Source organism: Schistosoma mansoni, chromosome 4 (assembly GCF_000237925.1).
Source record: "Schistosoma mansoni strain Puerto Rico chromosome 4, complete genome".
In the NCBI taxonomy this organism is placed as follows: Eukaryota; Metazoa; Platyhelminthes; class Trematoda; order Strigeidida; family Schistosomatidae; genus Schistosoma; species Schistosoma mansoni.
The window spans coordinates 8,992,694-9,010,785 of NC_031498.1; the positions used below are offsets into that span (position 1 = coordinate 8,992,694).

General features: G+C 35.8%; 1 protein-coding gene across 1 annotated transcript; it reads right to left on the reverse strand.

Moving 5' to 3' along the window:
* Nucleotides 1-13,239: 13,239 nt before the first annotated feature.
* Nucleotides 13,240-17,708, reverse strand: Smp_126810 (hypothetical protein; the record flags this gene model as incomplete). The annotated part of the gene is made up of 4 exons (XM_018796732.1): nt 17,595-17,708; nt 15,759-15,986; nt 13,761-13,952; nt 13,240-13,493 (listed from the first exon to the last, which is right to left on the reverse strand). The coding sequence occupies exons 1-4, from the start codon at nt 17,626-17,628 to the stop codon at nt 13,240-13,242; spliced, it is 708 nt and encodes a 235-aa protein (XP_018651844.1). The 5' UTR covers nt 17,629-17,708.
* Between the last annotated feature and the right edge of the window lie 384 nt (nt 17,709-18,092).

The window sequence follows — 18,092 nt, forward strand, 5'->3', positions numbered from 1 at the left end:
AAAATGTGAAAATAAGGTGTTAGAAAATGAACACTCCCAGTTTTCAGTCGTAAAGTAATAAAGATAGCCTATTTGTGAAAATAAATACGCGTTTCTCGATAACAATAAGAAAAAGAAATTTCTGAACAAAACCTAGTTCAGTCATGACGAAACTATAATTTATGACCGAACCAATCAGGTTTAGGATAACAGGTCTTGGATTTTAACGCAAAACTCATTCATTCATTTGGTTGAAGAGCGTTTTGGGATTTTAGCTGATATCAGTTCGTCGAGAAAACTTTAAGTCTAACTTCTAACCCTAACCATTAACTGTAAATCATTATCCATATTCTTTACACAGGTTTATAACTTCCATCTAGCCCTAGCAAGTAAGTGAACATTCTCTAGGCCACTTTAACGTCGCTCAAAAATCGTTCATAAATTATGCTCTCACCGAGGGAGGTTTGAATACATTTTGAAAAGTTTTAGGAAGACATTATTGTGATGGAATAAATAGTTCCCATTAACTTCCACCCTGAACTTTCCACAGTGATATTAAAACACATGTGGTTGAAAATCATCTAAGTTAACTTATTGTATATGGAGGATTTCTCTCAGTCTTCAGTAATAAGGACAGGATGTCTATTGACCTATATTAATCCTTGCAGTTTGTTACACTGTGGAGGTCCAATCTCGTTTCGAATTTATCGACAGAAGGTGCTGATATTACGTGTTCTGGTAAAGATTTCCAGTAAAAACCACTCGGTGCGAGAAACAAGACTTCAGACGTAAACTACTTGATCTCGGTTTTTGAACTTTCTTCGAATGTCCTATCAAATAATTAGTCCTAGATGGAAAGAAAACATAAGACATTATTACCAAGGTTATCGTTAAGCTAACGATAAGCTAATATTAGATCATCCTGCATGCTGCGGTAAGATGACGTAAATAAGTTGAGGTGTCTTGGTCTGTCTTCATAAGGTAGGCCAGATAGACATTTTACCACTTTAGTTCCTCAACATTGGACTCGTTCCAGCATATCCGCCTCATATTTGAAACAAGTACTTACTGCTTGAATCCCATATTCCAAATGTGGTCGCACGAAAGTTGAGTATAATAATCTAAAGATTTCCTCATCCAAATACTGGTAAGATCTAAGAATAGACCATAATACCCCATAGCCTTTTGCAGAAGCAGCCTTGCAGTAACTGGTGGTTTTGAGATCATTGCTTAGTATGACTCCTAATTCTCCATAGTTCCTTACCTTGGGTAACACGAACCCACATATTTTGTAGTGATACGAATCATCATAGTTATTTAATTGCATCACCACACTCTTGTTAGGATTCACGTCTAGCGACCACCCGTCCATCCATGCCACCAATGAGTTGAGATCATGCTGTAATACTATTCTATCTGACGTGCTGTGTATAAGTCTCTTAATCTTTATGTCATCGGCGAATAGTAGAACGGATGATTTAGCTACAGTTGGTAATCCATCTACATAAAGTAAAAAGAGAAGAGGACCGAGGATTGTGCCCTTGGAAACCCCACATTTTACGCGTTGCCAGGATGAAAGAGCTCCATTTACTCTTACCCTTTGTCTCCTGTCACATAGAAAGCCACTTATCCAGTCTATGACCGTATAATGAATCCCAAAATTTTCCAGTCTTAAATTAAGACCAGAATGGGAGAGCTTATCAAAGGCTTTACTTAGATCTATGAAAATTACATCTACAGGAATATTCTGATCTTTTGCCTCAGCCTGATCTTCTCTTGCAATAAGAAGATTTGTCAAACCTGACAGGTCTTTCCAAAAACCATGTTGTTTCGTGGATAAAAGATTATGTCCTTCCACATAATTTATAACAGCCACCCGAAAAATTTTCTCCATCAGTTTTACAACTGCACTAGTTAAGCTAACAGGTCGATAGTTACTAACTATATCTCTACTCCCAGTCTTATACACCGGACTAATTATCGCGTCTTTCCAGTCTCTGAGCAATCCAGAATGCTGCAGGGACATATCAAACAGTATGGCTGAAGGTTCAGTAATTACATCTGATAGGGCTTTCAGAACCCTAGAATGAATATCATCAGGACCACTGGACTTATAAGATTTGAGATGCTGAAGAAGTCCTAAGACAGTACCTTTCTCAATAACTGCAGTGTCCATCATCAAGCCGCCACAATAGTTGGTCGTTTCTTATTACTGATAAAAAATACTTGACAGAAATATTCCGATAAAGCTTCAGCTGTTTCGGCGTCGTTCCTTGCCAACATTAACGGATTTTCTTGTACCAAAAGTGATGGGATTCCGTCACTTGGTAGTATATTGTGTGACTCAGAATGCGAGTTAACCAACGACTTCCCAAACAAGTACGTATTACTTTTGGCTTTTTCCACTTCTTTTTCTCCGCACTGCCGTCCATTTTTCATCACTCAGGACAACCACACCGGGACCTATTGGGATGGTGACGGTTTTATCCGGGTCATCAATTTCCACTAGAGATGCATGACTACCCATGTCAATATCAAGTGGCTCTTCAATCCCCGTTAGCTTGAACGGAATTTTCACTTCTCCGTCAATCACAGTAGGGTGTTTAACGCATCCTGTAACGGCACGTACAATACTGACACATTCATCACTGTCAGTACTTTGCTGCCAGCGCAACCACTATCTTTCTTTTTACAGGTCAAAGCTAATAGACTTATAGCCTCCTGTATTATTAACGTCCTATTTGTACAGCAAAACATGCAAAGCCAATGCGAGTTAGGCTTCGAGCATCTTTTGTATGCGGTGGGACTTAAACGGGTACATATCTTATGGAACCTTTCTTTACACTGATCATACTGCATTCCTTCATCCACGAGGAGTGAGCGAATTCGGCTGTCCGCAGTTATAAGTACTTACAACCATTGTAATCAGATTAGGGTTTAAAACACAATATGATCACAATAAGAACATAAGTGTCAGAGTTAATGGGAAAGAAGGTACTACAAGATAAAGTTTAGCGAAATTTCAGACCTTAACCGAATTACTTCGAGTTAAAGTAGACCAAGAATGTTTTTGATGCAACAAGTACACAAAAGCAACGATAATCGCAACAAGTACGAAGTCATTGCCCTTTTTGAGTGTCAGTAAATTCACGATGAGTAATTGGCGTAATATTTCCCTGACCATAGTCAACTCAATCTGATTGTGACGAAATAATTGGTAAACAGTTGGTTAATCAGATTTTTCACAATAATTTATCACGACTGAACCAATATTCATAAACTCAGTTGATAGAGCAAGAATTTAAACGCGTCACAGTCTAGCAACTCAAAAGTGTTCACTACTCGTTACTATTATTGTAATATTTTCAAGTAGTTAAAACAAATCTCTGTGTGAAATCAGTCCGAGTTAAATTTGCAATGCCTCGACTTCATAAAGGAGAGGCAATTTTATGTTTCTTCCGTGAACATCTGTCCCTAATAAAATATGAAATAACAAGCGACTAATCACACTATTCTGCGGAACCCATGTAGCTGAATTTACAGGTATATCCAATATCTTTGTCGCAAACTTTGATAATCCGATCCACTTCTTTCCCTTTTTTCTTGTTGTTTCGGTACGGTTACGGGTATTTGGTAATGTCCAATGGGTGTTAGTCTAGTCACTCGACTGCGCCAATTCTAACCAGTTTGGTAGCCTTTATGAATTTAAATGTCCTGTAGTTTGGGTGAACACGTTTGCTTTATGGTAGTAGGGTTTCTGAATGACAGTACTCATCACATTACTAGACAGGAGGCTGGATGATTTCATTATGAAAATAATAAATTGGTAATTCAAACGCTAATAGCAGACTATCTTTTCAATAAATAAATGAATAACTTCGTAATTTGCAGAATAGAATAAGAAGATAGAATAAGAGGAGGAACGGAGATGATAATAAGAGAGATAGAAAGGAGTTAATGATGGGTGGTGATGATAACCATCGTAGTTTATTGGACATGAATCAGACAGAGCTGGTTCAAGAGGGAAATGGTAATCCATGGGTGAATACGTGTTTGTCAAATCTCTTCTTAAAGCTATACAGTGAGAAGCATGTAATCACTTCGACTAAAAGGACATTTCAAGTGAAGCAATCGGTAATGAGAAAAAGTCGAAGCGTAGGTGGGTGTTTTCTCTCTGATGTACAAACCTTCATGGGTTGCCTCGCAGAGCGCGGTGATGATGCCTCGTAATATGCTCGTGTTGAGATGGATTGACATACGTTTTGAGCCATCATCAGGTCACCCTTTATTCTCCGGTGGCTCAACAAGAATAATCTGAGGTGATAGAGTTTGTTCTTGTAAGAATATGTTTTAAACAGTCCTTACACTTGGTCTAAGCGATGTATCTTTTTTGAAAAGAGGGGACGCAACGCCACTGCAGACTTGAAAGTGAGGCTGAATGTACGTCCGAAACAGTGCTAGGAGCAACTCTGTGGTGACCGCGCTAAGTTGTACACGCATAAAAAGGATAGTTGCGTTAGCTTTGTCTTCATCTAAGTATTTTGAGCTGGGATCCAAATTAACCAGATACAAAAAGGACTGAGGCAGTGAATAAACGCACAAAACAGTTCATTCCGTAGGTCTTCGACAGTGATACTGGCCTTATTACTTTTGCTAGACACATCATAATCGAAGGCGCATAGTGGCACATCCTCACTAGATAAATATTGGGTTAGCCGTGCAACGCGTTCCTCACAATATGTTAACCTTCAAAAAAGTACATGCGAACCTGCCAGAATCTCTGAACCAAGTATACTTCTTAGGGTCAATGACATAGTCGAACTCTTACAGAATAATTATTTGATCGGATTGTTGATAACATGCATGTTATAGTAAGACTATATTTCCTAAGGTCACCTAGGAACTGAGTTGGTTCGGACCTTACACAGGTGGATTTCATTTACTGAACTAGTAAAACTCGCCAGGATAAATTTCGGAATAGGTCGTTTTTGCGAGGATTCGCTTTTTGCGTTTATAGTAAGTGTTCGCAGGGATTTGGTTCAATAATTCCATTCAACTTTCTCATTATCTCCTTTCAGCGGAAAAATCTAGGGAAATGATTAATTTCAGAGGTTTGGGCTGCTCACATCACTCACATCACCGGAAGGTCCTCCCCTCCTTTATGACTTACTCATGATGAAATGGTGTGGTCGATTCGTATTTCTCGGTGAATTGTTCACGGATAAATCGCTTATGTACTGAGTTTGGAAAATCAATCTGATGCTCATGAATCAAATTAAACATCTGAGGAAGGATTGGTAAGATATTACTCAAGACTAGTACTATTTTGGTGCGTTTTTAAAAAAATTGATGAAACGGTAAGAGAAAAACCTTATTGTTTTTATTATTTGAATAAACATTTATTGAACCAAAATGTTTGAAGGTACATGGTAAAACTTCATGCTCAGTCCAAGACTGTAGATATCCCTATTTGAATAATCGATTCTTCCCATCTAACCCTTTTGGTCACCTGAGGAGAATTCTCATTGTCACTTGTCAGTTTAGCGATTATTTTGATAGGTGAATGGCCTAGAAACACGTATGGTGATTCATTATCTGTATTAGCAGGTTCTAGTCTATTCGTATTCTTTTGGAGACTAGAAGTTTAGATAAGTTTTTGAGTGGCTCAGATTCAAATTGAGCTCCTCTATCAGTCGTCATTGTAAGAGGTGCACACAAATGGTCACTCAGTTCTGAGTGAAAGCGCCGGCCACTGTTTTAGCTGTGATGTCGGTTATCCGCGTGGCTATTGGGAACCTCGTGAATTTGCCAGTGAATGCAAACAGATAATCGAAACCATCGGAAGGCGATGAAGGACCTCCCAATTCGATACAAACATGAGTAAAACGTGCATCTGGTTGCTGGAAAACTCCGATAGGTGGATCTGCATGGCAATCAAACTTTGATTGTTGACAGGCCGAACATTCTCTAACGTACCTCAGTGGATCTCCTTGTATATTTGGCGATACATACCTGGTATTGATTGGGTAGGTAATCACTTTCATACCAGAATGAGACAAAGTGGCAAAGTTATTAAATATCAACCTTGGCATACTTTGGAAACGAAAGGTCCAGGCATCACCTTGATCGTGTCACAGTAAATCAAAACACATTTGATAGTCCCTGGTATCTTTCTTGGTTTGAGACTGGAGTTCTTTGCTGTTAGTAGGTTTTGCAATTGTGGATTCTATTTCTGGTTGTCTCTCAACGCCTCAAAATGACTGGACGTTGCTGTATCATGTTCATTTCTAGCCGAAATAATGCATCCGCTGTCTGACTGTCCTGACTTTTGACATGTCAGCTATCAATGGTTCACTGTGACATATAGTCAAGGTGTCAGACCTCTTGAGTATAGTATTCATCGCTAAGAGGTTTATGCTACGTATAAATTATGGATTTCCTGCCTTCCAAAATGCGTCGGAAATACCTAATGGTCAGGTGGATTGCGAGAATCTAGGTAGAATATCTGGTCTCTGTTCGAGCGGGTCTTTTCGGTTTCTAGGCGCTTCCAACAAGTTGGTCAACGATACCGCCTACTACTTTGTCCGAAAGATCCACCATCAAAGCGATTGAGGAGTGGGAGTTCGGATACATGAACGTAGATGATTGAAGGGGTTTTGTGGAGATTTAGTATTTTTCATAGTAGAAAGCATGAGTCAATTGAAGCTAGACCACCATGGAAAACCTGGAAACACTGGACGGCCGTTTCGTCTTATTATGGGACTCCTCAGCAGTGCGCATCCAGTGGTCTATCGGTTAAGGGCTTCGGCTCGAGACTGGTAGGTCCTGGGTTCGAATCTCGCGAGAGCGGGTTCGTGGATGCGCACTGCTGAGGAGTCCCATAGTAGATGATTGGGCTAATTTATCCTTTAGATGTTTAACAGCCTCGACAGCCTAAGAAGTTAGCTTAAATTTTTATGAATTTTCTCCAAAGAATTTGTCAAAGGTTGCATTATTTGTGCACAACTAAGTATGAATCAACGATAAAAGTTAGCTTGACCTAGGAAACTTTGAAGCTGCATAAAAGAACTTGGTTTGGGATATTGTATGATGGTGTCCACTTCGCTTTTGGTCGGTGTAACCCCTTACTAACTTATTCTTTGCCCGAGAAATTTTGGAGTTTGAACACCGAAAACATACTTACTTTGATGTATGTCCATTCCATTTAAATCAAGTCCTTTTAACACTGCTATCATATGCTGTTCGCGTGGTTGTAAATCGGGACTTTCAATGAACAAGTCATCTATATTACCCCTGCGCAAATGGCATATCCCAAGGAAGATTATTCATGAATGTTTAAAATGTTTGTGCCGCGTTCCTCAGGCTGAATGGTGTGGGTATGAATTCGAACAAACCAAAAGGTGTAGTAATAGCTGTCCTATGGATATCATCAGCTACTGGGATATTATGATATTTATTATGACAATTCTAATAAATCCGCTACCTAAATTTCGTTAGTGAATAACGGTACTTAATAAGCCTCAAGGTGCCACAAATATTTGGACTTTGATAACACTTTAACCAGTAACACCTATAATTGAGTCGTACCCACCCAGTGAAATCAGAAGTGAGGAGGCTCGAAGATATTTTTGATAGGCTATTAATATATTCAGAAGTGACTGATCTAAAATGGCTAGTGATAGCAGGAGAAGTTGAGCATGGCGTTAGCACTAGTGATCTGGTGCGGATGCATGACCGAGCGCCTTTATCTAGGTGAGTCCATTAAAACTAATGTGGTCAGCATCAAACGTCGAACACTTACAGAGCTATTGGTTTTGGGAATTTATTTACCACTACAAGTCAAATACGAGAACGAATTTCGAGTAGTATATCTCATGCAATCGTTGACAAAGACAGACGATCAACGAAACCAAGCGAAGAAGGCAAAGAGGAGAGGGAACGAAGCGAGACGAGATGACACTCCATGGAGGCGAGTGGGTGTTATGTTTAAAAGTATTTTAATTGTAGTATAAACTAGCAATCCCAGAAACAACGCAATTTATTCAAAAAGTATTAAATGAGCACGAACGAATGTACTGTATTTGGGATTGAAAATCAATACGGTCATCAATACAAAAAAAATCATTGGTTCATATAAACACCACAGTGGGTCAACTCAATTTCAACAAGTGACTCAATATTCATATTTACACAAAAATAAGTTACAGACATATGATAAATAGGGTAAGCAATTAACACGCATGCTATCGTATAAAACAGCGTTAGTAAGCTGATAAACGACAGGGTAAAAATATTATTTGAGAAGAATAATTAGATTGATCTGTCCACAGGCTAGAATAACCTATGTGGGCTTGACACAGTACCAGCCCCTTAAATTTGTTTACTCCATAGAAAGGCCTTAAGAAATATTTTGTCGGACGTAATAATATTGTTTCCATACCTGGCTACATATGATAATTAGAAGTAACTGAATTTATTATGTTATTTAGTAATACCCAGAACTGTGCGACTCGTACTTTAGTAGTCACCTGTGGACCTAAATTTAGGTCAGAAAGAAATCTATGAGGACAGTAGGAAGTAATGTATTTGGGACTTAAATCAGCTGCGAAATAATATACAGAGGTATCATTGTTGTGTACAAACATCACACCACACTCATTCATGAATCACACTAAGATAATGCAACATAGTCGACATCAATAAACTAGTTTTAAACTAGTCAGCTGTATACTTACAACATTTATAGGATATAGGCTCAATAATAGTGGACTAATTTAAAGGATTCAAACTACGGTTCCATATTCTCATACTTCTTCAGCAATGTGAAGCTGATCTTCTTCCGAGTTCGAGGAATAAAGCAGTACAAATCAGAATGCGAATAGTATAGTAGCCAGTCCCTTAACAATAGCAAATATATGAAAGCTAAGTAGAAATTATAACAGTCCTACAGAACTTAATGGGACATAGTTTTTCCAATGGGAAGGATTATCAAGAAAGCCAAATTTTCACCATATTATGCTCCATAATAATCAAAGTAATGGAAGTAGTACAATCTGAAGGACATCTAGAAGTTATTGAGATTGAAATTTAACCACCGTTGGAAACTATCATTGGGATAAATTAAAATTTTTCTCATGATATTTATCTGAGCCTATAAAGAACTCCAAAATTTACTTTGATTTATCAATCAAAATCAACATTTGATGCTGACCACATTAGTTTTAATGGACTCACCTAGATAAAGGCGCTCGGTCATGCATCCGCACCAGATCACTAGTGCTAACGCCATGCTCAACTTCTCCTGCTATCACTAGCCATTTTAGATCAGTCACTTCTGAATATATTAATAGCCTATCAAAAATATCTTCGAGCCTCCTCACTTCTGATTTCACTGGGTGGGTACGATTCAATTATAAAATATGTTGCTGATAGTGTTGTGGCGTCTTCAAAGTCTTAGAAATTAATCCATTTCTTATGAATGTTTGATTTAATATTTTTCGGTTAATAAATAAAGTATTGCACGAAAACAACTTGATTCTAAGTAATTACATATGTGTTAGCTGGTTTTCTGTTTTCTTCCCACATGTAAATAATAATGCATCAAAGTGTTGTGTTTGAATTTACATGATTAGAATACCAATAAGAACATGTTTTTAATGAGAAAATGTACCTTACATGAACTGTCCTATATCGTCTACCTCACTTCAAAAAATAAAGATCAGTTTATGCATTACGATTAATGAACAAGATGATTATGCGTCGTATTTTATGCACAAAAAATCAAAATAAATGTAGGCTTATTAAAAAGATATGAGAATAATCATTAATTGACTTATAAAGTATGTCCAATAGTGCCATCAAAAGTCATATGATCATTTACTTTATAAGATGATACACAATCAGCGGGGAATTTAATTTCAGAGTTGTGCATGACTGACCAACTAACTTTATTATGATAAAACCTAATTCATAAGTTTACCCTCTATGTATGCTCAGTGTGTGGTAGTTTATATACTACATTCCTTTGACCATTGTCACTTATTTTCAATATAAAAGTTACTAAAATGAATTTACTTTACTGCCAATAAATAGGTTTTTACTTTGTAGACACATAATTAACAATCGTCATCTCAACCCTTCAAATGTAATTTATCTAATTCACAGACCAAAACTCAAATGCATGTGATTGCTGAAAATAAAAATCAAATCCAAGTTTATAATGTTCACATTAGTTCAGATACTGTGAAATTGTTTTCAATTATTGGTTTGGCAGTTTCTCAACCACATAAACATAAATAGCAAGACAACTATTATATCAAAAAAATCTAATTGAACTGGACCAGTAGTCCAATTAAATTCGCAATTCAAGGTAGATAGAACTCGGTGAGCATAACTGAACGTAGTATGTTTGAAATCCGAACTAGCCGTGACCATGTAAAAAGGAATCGTCAATTAGTACAAATAAGACGGCCAGACTATAAAGTTGACTAGATAGAAGTGCAGTAAATGGTTATCACTACAGAGAAAAATAGTCCCAGATAATTTTTAATAGAAGGAACAATGATTAATTCCAATAAAACGTTCATGTTATTAATTTAAATAACTTGTCGTATAACAGGATTATTTATTTTGAAATCTAGAAATTTATTAAAATTAGTTAAACTGTAGTAAAGGCACGAAGTAGTCAGAATCGAGAAAATTCCTTGACTTTATGAGCAGAATTTTGAAAAAAATGACTGTTATCCTTCACATTAAAAGCATAACAGAAATACTTCTTTATAATCTTTGAAATTACTAAGAAAATCCCTTTCATACGATGATAGAATGAAAATGAATGTAAGACGTGTCAAATATTCACTTTTATATATGTACTGTACACAACAAAGCGGTCACTTTACTAGCGGTAGCTGAATTATGCTAGCTGGTAATGTATGGATAGTAAAATAGATAAAAATTTCCACGAATAGCTTCTGTATATCGGAATCACAATCGTTGTCTTATGGACCCATCCTTCTGAGAAGTTAGCAAACTCTTTAATAATGATGTTTTAGGCTGTGACGAACTTAAAATTAAATCCTTTATGGTTATGATGAGAATTCTGAAACGAACCACTAAGCGTGAACACTTTCCTATTCAAATAGATGAGGTTACTTACATACCTTCGCCAGTCACCCTAAAGGTTGGTTGAATAAGGCGCAAGATGAGTAGAAATATGTGTGCAATAACCAGGAGAGTAGGGCAAAAAACTAATGAACTAAAGGAATTACTAATCAATAGGGAAACATCTTTAATTACAGCAAAGATGAAACCGTCTCCGTAAGGAATTTCGGATTAGAAAAGGTAATTTAAAACTACAAAGTAACCAATAAGTGGCCTTTTGGGGGATTTAACAGCCTCAAAATTTTTCCTGTCGTGCGAGTCCATAGAAATTCAAAAAATAATTGTCCATATCTCTACATTTTAATCCAGTTAGTCATGTATATCATAACTGAAAATGTAGAATGAAGTAGTGTACTTTCTTACTGTAATTAATATATCAAAAACTAATCCTAGACAAGAAGAAAGACAATAATCTTATTGACACATGTGCATCTTGTGAGGATTGTCTCGAAATAGCCTTAAGTCACAAGTATTGTAAACAAAGATGAATGGTGGCCAACAGTGAGATTCGGCTGACGAGTCCCAAACAGGACGAAACGCTATTTCCGGATTCGACATTTTTCGATTATTTCTTTTTGAGAAATTCAGACCAGATTACTGAGGGAAACGTTAGATTTAAGTTCAAACACGGAAATTTTTACAAATATAATTTTCATTTCAATGTCTTATATTAACTTGACGCCCAAATACTGTGAAACTATTCGTTCAATTTTAGGTGAATGTTCTTATAAATGATCGATTTTAAGCTAAACAAACAACTATGTTATGTTGATTAGGAACTTAGAATCAACTAACACATAAAATTTCCGTAGAATCTCCAGACATAATAAAAATCAATCGAACAGACAAAAACAATGAAAATATCTGCTAACTGTGAACGAGTTTAGAAAAAAAATAACATCAGAAAATTACGCGTAAACATGATGCACACAAAAAGTAAAACCAGTAGGGATGTAAAAATATTTTCAAAACAAACAAAATGTGAACATAATACACTAATTATAAACAAAAATTAGAATGTGACATTTTCAATCAATCATAAAACAAAACTACTGTAAGTTCTGCTTGTCGATATATATATATATATATATATATATATATATATATATATATAGGGAGAAAGATTCTGAAAACTTATCTTTATACAATGTACTACATGAGAGATAAATAGTGTTACTTTACCACATAGGTATCACTGAGTGAAACAAACGGTGATTGTAGTAACTCAATACGAAATCAAGATAATAAAGGTTCAGAGTAGTACGGAAAAACCACCAAAACAAAGAGAGACATGTTTGAACGAACTAAGTGATCAGAAACAAAAAACAAATGGAAAAAAACGATAGACAGAAGTGTATGTATGCTTAAGAAAAGTTTAAAGCAAAGGAACGATGAAACAAAAAGCAGTAACGACAAAAACAAACACAATCATTATGATAAGAAACTTTTTAAATGGTGAAATAATCATTTACAAATTAAAGAAAACTAAAAGGACATTATTTATCACAAAGAAAATGGAATACAGCAAATTAAGAATAAAGCAAATAAACAAGCTTAGAGAACCAACATATCTAGGACATGTTCAGGTCAGATATATAAATTAGTAAAACAACTGTAGATTTACATGTTGGACAATGAGCATTTCAATGTTTCTTGCTTAAATCATAACAATAGAAAAGCAAACAATCCAATGATTTTAGAAAAAATAAGTAGATAGTATTCATCAAATTAATTTTCCATTTAAATGAGGTAACCCATAACAGATAGAGTAATTAATTATACAAGAGTATAACGCAATAATATAAAAAGTAACGTTTAAATCATATCATGATGTACAAGGGTTGAGAAAAGAACAAAAAGAAAATTGAGAACCACATAAAAGCTAATGAAACATTAACAGATTACATTACAGAGCGACAAAAAGTCACTTTGTGTAGGATTATTTGATTTGTCTAATATTGAGTGAAGTAACGATTGATGAGAGCTTATATATACAATGTTGTGATAGTAAAATACTAATCTAAGAACGAATTTGTTAAATGAACAGAAATGCAGATTGTCAATATTTTGTTGTGAAAAGTAAATGACTAACTACTACTACTAAGAGATAATAGCTTCCACTACAGAACTAGTTGCAGATCTATTCCCTTGTTTCCACAAACATTCAGGATCGAATGGTGAGTGTACAATAACTTGGATAACAAAACCTGATGGTATATGACAGTCTTTAATCAAAAGTCGATTCGAAAGAGAACGACCACATACAAACCAACGCTGCCTAAGCTCATGCCAACCGCACAGCGAAGTAAATAAACGTTTGGCTTCCAAAACTGTGATATTTTGATCACTGATTTCTAATTTATACTGCTCACCAGTAGATAATCTTAAATTAAGACAAGATGATGGTGGAGATGATGAATTATGATTTGTAGGATCGATTTTGTCACGTACTGATTGATTACAATCGCGTCTGCACGAATTAAAATTCCATTGTAACCAATGAGGTGGTCCGTCTCTGTTCCTGCGATTTCTATGACAAAATACATTGAACAATGATAAGCATCCACATACATCGTTACTTGATGGATCATTATTACTGTCGGTGCATTGTTGACGAGAACGTACTCTTGTGTTATTAAAGCCAGAAGTATAGGTATTTGAATTTCTGAGTACAGAGAATATATTTGGTTGAGAGTGTAAGCTTTGTGAATCAGGAGTAGATGGATCTGGAACAAGATTGCTTGGCTGACTGAGAACGTATAATGGAAGTTGATAATGAGCACCAAGTTCATCATAGCAGTCATACAATGTTCCTAACGTTAAAAATAAGTTAACGCACCCAATGTACATAATATAATCATATAGTTTTAATTATTTAAATATATGAGCTATACCTTTTATACAATAAAATAAAGCTGCATGCGATAATATAATAATCACTGGATATAAACACATACCTATTATAATTAATCACCAAAAGAATTAAGTAAGTATACCAAGAAGAGCACTGCAAATGAAGTGAAGGAGTTTGATTACGGAAGTCAACTTACTTGAATAAGATCAGACTGAACACATTATTAACCAAATTTTCAAAGTGAAGATATCACACACCTTTATATCTAACTTTCGCTTACTACTTTTTTTCGGTATCTTACGGATTTCCGCAGATGGAAGCAGTGTATAATTGCATTATTTTGGTCAGCTTCGAACTGTAACATTACACTATATTATTAGTTAGAAGTCTTAAGATTTACATGCTTAACTTAAATTAACTGGCTCAAATACACAAATATTTTAGATAATATGATTGCTTATATACACAAATTGTTGTACCTTAAATATCCGAATCAGCCATCCAGATATTTTATGACACAAATGTTAAATTATTACATTCCCTGACGACATCTAACACCATCATAACGAATCTTTTCGCAAGAGTAAAATTTAAAGCCATTTTTTTCACATGACACAGCTTCTTCAAGCACAATTACTTCAGACTCCAAGGTACATTTTCATAGTGAATGGAGTGGGGTTACAATCGGTTATTAAATAGCGGCCAAATCAATGAGACAGAGTTACAAACATATTGGTTCGGAGAGTCAGATTTGACTACTACTAAAATCAGCTTTCAGAAGTTTCTATAGTTCATTTACACGTCAATAGGACTAACCAAACATATCCAGTCTAGTTTACCTAAATGCACATTGAGCTGTTTTTTATTCATGGTAACTGTTTATACACCAATGAAGCAATGAAGGTGTAAAAAAGTTCGGCAAAGATCTGAAAATTGCTAACAAACATGACGAGAATATATATACAAAACTAACTACTATATAGTACGATTCCCGTGTAAATTGCGTATTACACTGTGATTTATACCGAGTTGATGCCTTAACACATATGGACAAACTTTTTGACTAATCTTTATAGTACGTGAAATTCTACAGAAAGAGAATCCAACAGTTTAGAGGATAACAAAAAAAATTAGCTATCTATCTGACCATCTGCGGTTTCCCAAAACTTTTATTTTATTATTTATTTATTTAAACACATAAATATTGGTACAAGGAAGCACCAGATACATATGCACCACACAAATCTCATTCGATTTGTGTGAGGGCTGTGATACTGCCCAGGTGCCCAAACTGAAGAAGGTGGTTTTCTTAGAACGGCCATACCCGAAGCCTTTGACCTAAAGGTCTAGTCCACAAGGCAATGGAGCATCGTAAGAAGATGCAGTCCCATGGTAGCCGGTGACCAACGATTGATTTATACGCCATTCGTTCCCTCAAGATACTGGAGCCCATGTGCACCATTGGTTTGGAATCAGGGTTTTCCAACTCCCCTAGGTGGATCCTCCACATCCACCAACCCGGTTAAAGAGCCGGACATTCGCTTTTCGTCCTCTCACTTTTGTGAACAACACCCGCGCCACGAGAAGGCAGTGAGTAGGATTTCCCTGGCAGAGGCTATATACGCGTGGTCATGTGAGAGCATTTCCAGAGGGAGAGCGGACCCTCCCCACTTTCGGCCGTACCAGGGCATTTGGGGGTAAAACTTTAGTTTACTGTGCATACCAAGCATAAAAGCATTGCCAGGGAATACATCAAAATCTTTACCTGATGGGAGGGTGATACATGCTCCATCTAAAATCGCTTGAGCCATATCATAATCTTGTTTTTGAAAAAAATCAGCAACCACTTTTAGAGCATTCCAAATCTCAACTCTACCTTCAGCTGCCGGAGCTGTATCCCAGAATTCATCACGTTTCCGTTGTAGCTGACTTAATGAAATAGGAAAAGTACTACGCCAACGAGGAGAGACTCGTTTAAGTGGTCTATTTTTGCCTAAATAACAGAAACCAGAGAATTAAACAGAAGAAAATATAATGTCAACTGTCATTACGAAGTAATTGAAAATTTTAAGGGCTGTAGTAAGGTTTATAAAGTTACAAAACATCTTGGAATCCAAATTTCAAAATATGACTAGAGATAAATTAGAATATATCTGAAAGTAAAGTTTGCTTGAAAAATGATGATAGATATTTAATTGGCTTTAACCTTTATGTTTTTAATAACTTGAATTAAATGTATCTGAACTTCTTAACATGCAGCAGTTTAACGGTATATGAACGAAAAGTGGGGTTCTTGTGAGCAGGATCAATCATCACCTATAGTTCTGAGCTCTTTTTTAGTTTATTTCTATACAATGTGGTAATTGATCAAAGGATACGGTTTTTTTACGTTAGAAGAGACTTTATTACTAATCAGTAGCTTGGCCATGAATTTGATTTATGTATGCGCTAGGAGCAGCTCCATATAACATATTCGTTGTTAATGTCTGTCCAAAAATGCAGAAATGTTTTATGGAAGAATAGTTCATAGAGTTTTATGGTCAACAAATTTTTAAAATTTTTTATTTATTTAAACATATAAATATTGGTACAAGGGGGCACAAGATATATATGCGCCAGACATCAACCAATTAATGTTACTCCACACTGCAAAAGAGCCTGATGTTAAACCTACTAGGTTTACCAATCACACATATCGCCAAACTAATTTGTGGCTCAATAAAGGGATTAACGCATACTTCAAACTAGTAAAGGATATTTATGTAATGTACAATAAAAGAATGAAACTAGGAAAGATTGATGTAATTACTGAACCATTTAAACTAAAAGTTTATCACCACCACACGCTCGCAGCGTAAACTCCTTGTTATGCAAAGATAGCAGAGCTTGTTGAATACATATTATTCATATGCAAAGGGTGAGTGAATCAAATAACAGGCGGAAGACTTGTTAGTTTATCTCAGGCACTAGCAACAACAAGACCGGCATTCAAAGACAATCTGTGAGATTAGTGACACACCCATTACTAAGGTCTGAATATGAAGAAGCCGAATGAAGAGGGTAACTTATTCAGGAGTCTGAATGGATTATATGAAGTGTACTTTAATCAGTGTCTTGTCAATTCGGGCCATTGTCAAAACCACTGTACAGACATGAAAAGCGCATTTAAAAACTTCAGGATATAACTCAATTTCTAAGTGGTTGATTGCAAGAATGCTTGAGAGGATATTTCGGCCACAAGGAAGACCGAATTGCAAGCACTAAACTGTATTATCTAATGGCTTGTGGTTATTCCAACAAAATTAACAAACTCATTGACGAGTTACCATTTAGAGAGGTATGTATGACGTATGGCTGTGCCTAAAAACTTTCTACATATCATTATTTATTACCTGGCATATATATTCCACATATAGGATGTGGTGCACTACATGTCTTTGTAGACATATTGTACCAAAAATATAATATTGAATAAAGCTAATAAAAATAAAAATAATAATAAGCTAATAATAGTAGACAAGTTTCGTGGTTTGTTACTATATCGATATTTAGAACTGACAAACTAATAATATATTAATGAATACGTAGTAATTTTACTCACGGCTTTGTGGATTACTGCTAGAATACTTTGGCATTGTTGAGATACTGAAATTCAAACTGAAAAGTTATTCGCGACAAAATATCAGCTGTATCAAAAACAAGCGCGCCTCATATCACTTGGAGAAAACAAACTGTGAAAAAGTTGACGTCAAGTAATCTATTTCATTAAGTTTACAAATTACTTCTTGTCACAGAGACAATCAAGTACCATACTATCCAGACATTTAGCGCGCTATTTGCTATGAACTCTTCGTATAATGTAGTTCTCGATATGTTGTTCTCAAAAATGTTCTTCGAATGACTGCTTTTTCGTACTGACAATATAGCTTCATCGGCGTTATGGATATTAGCGATTTTAATCGGCAAGTCTGCTTTTGTTTTCGCTTATATCATTGGTATTATTTATTGAATTTATGAAGACTATTTGAAATTATGGAGCGTAACATAATTAATGTATCCATGAGGAAGTATCGCACGAAGTTGAATACCTCTTACTTCT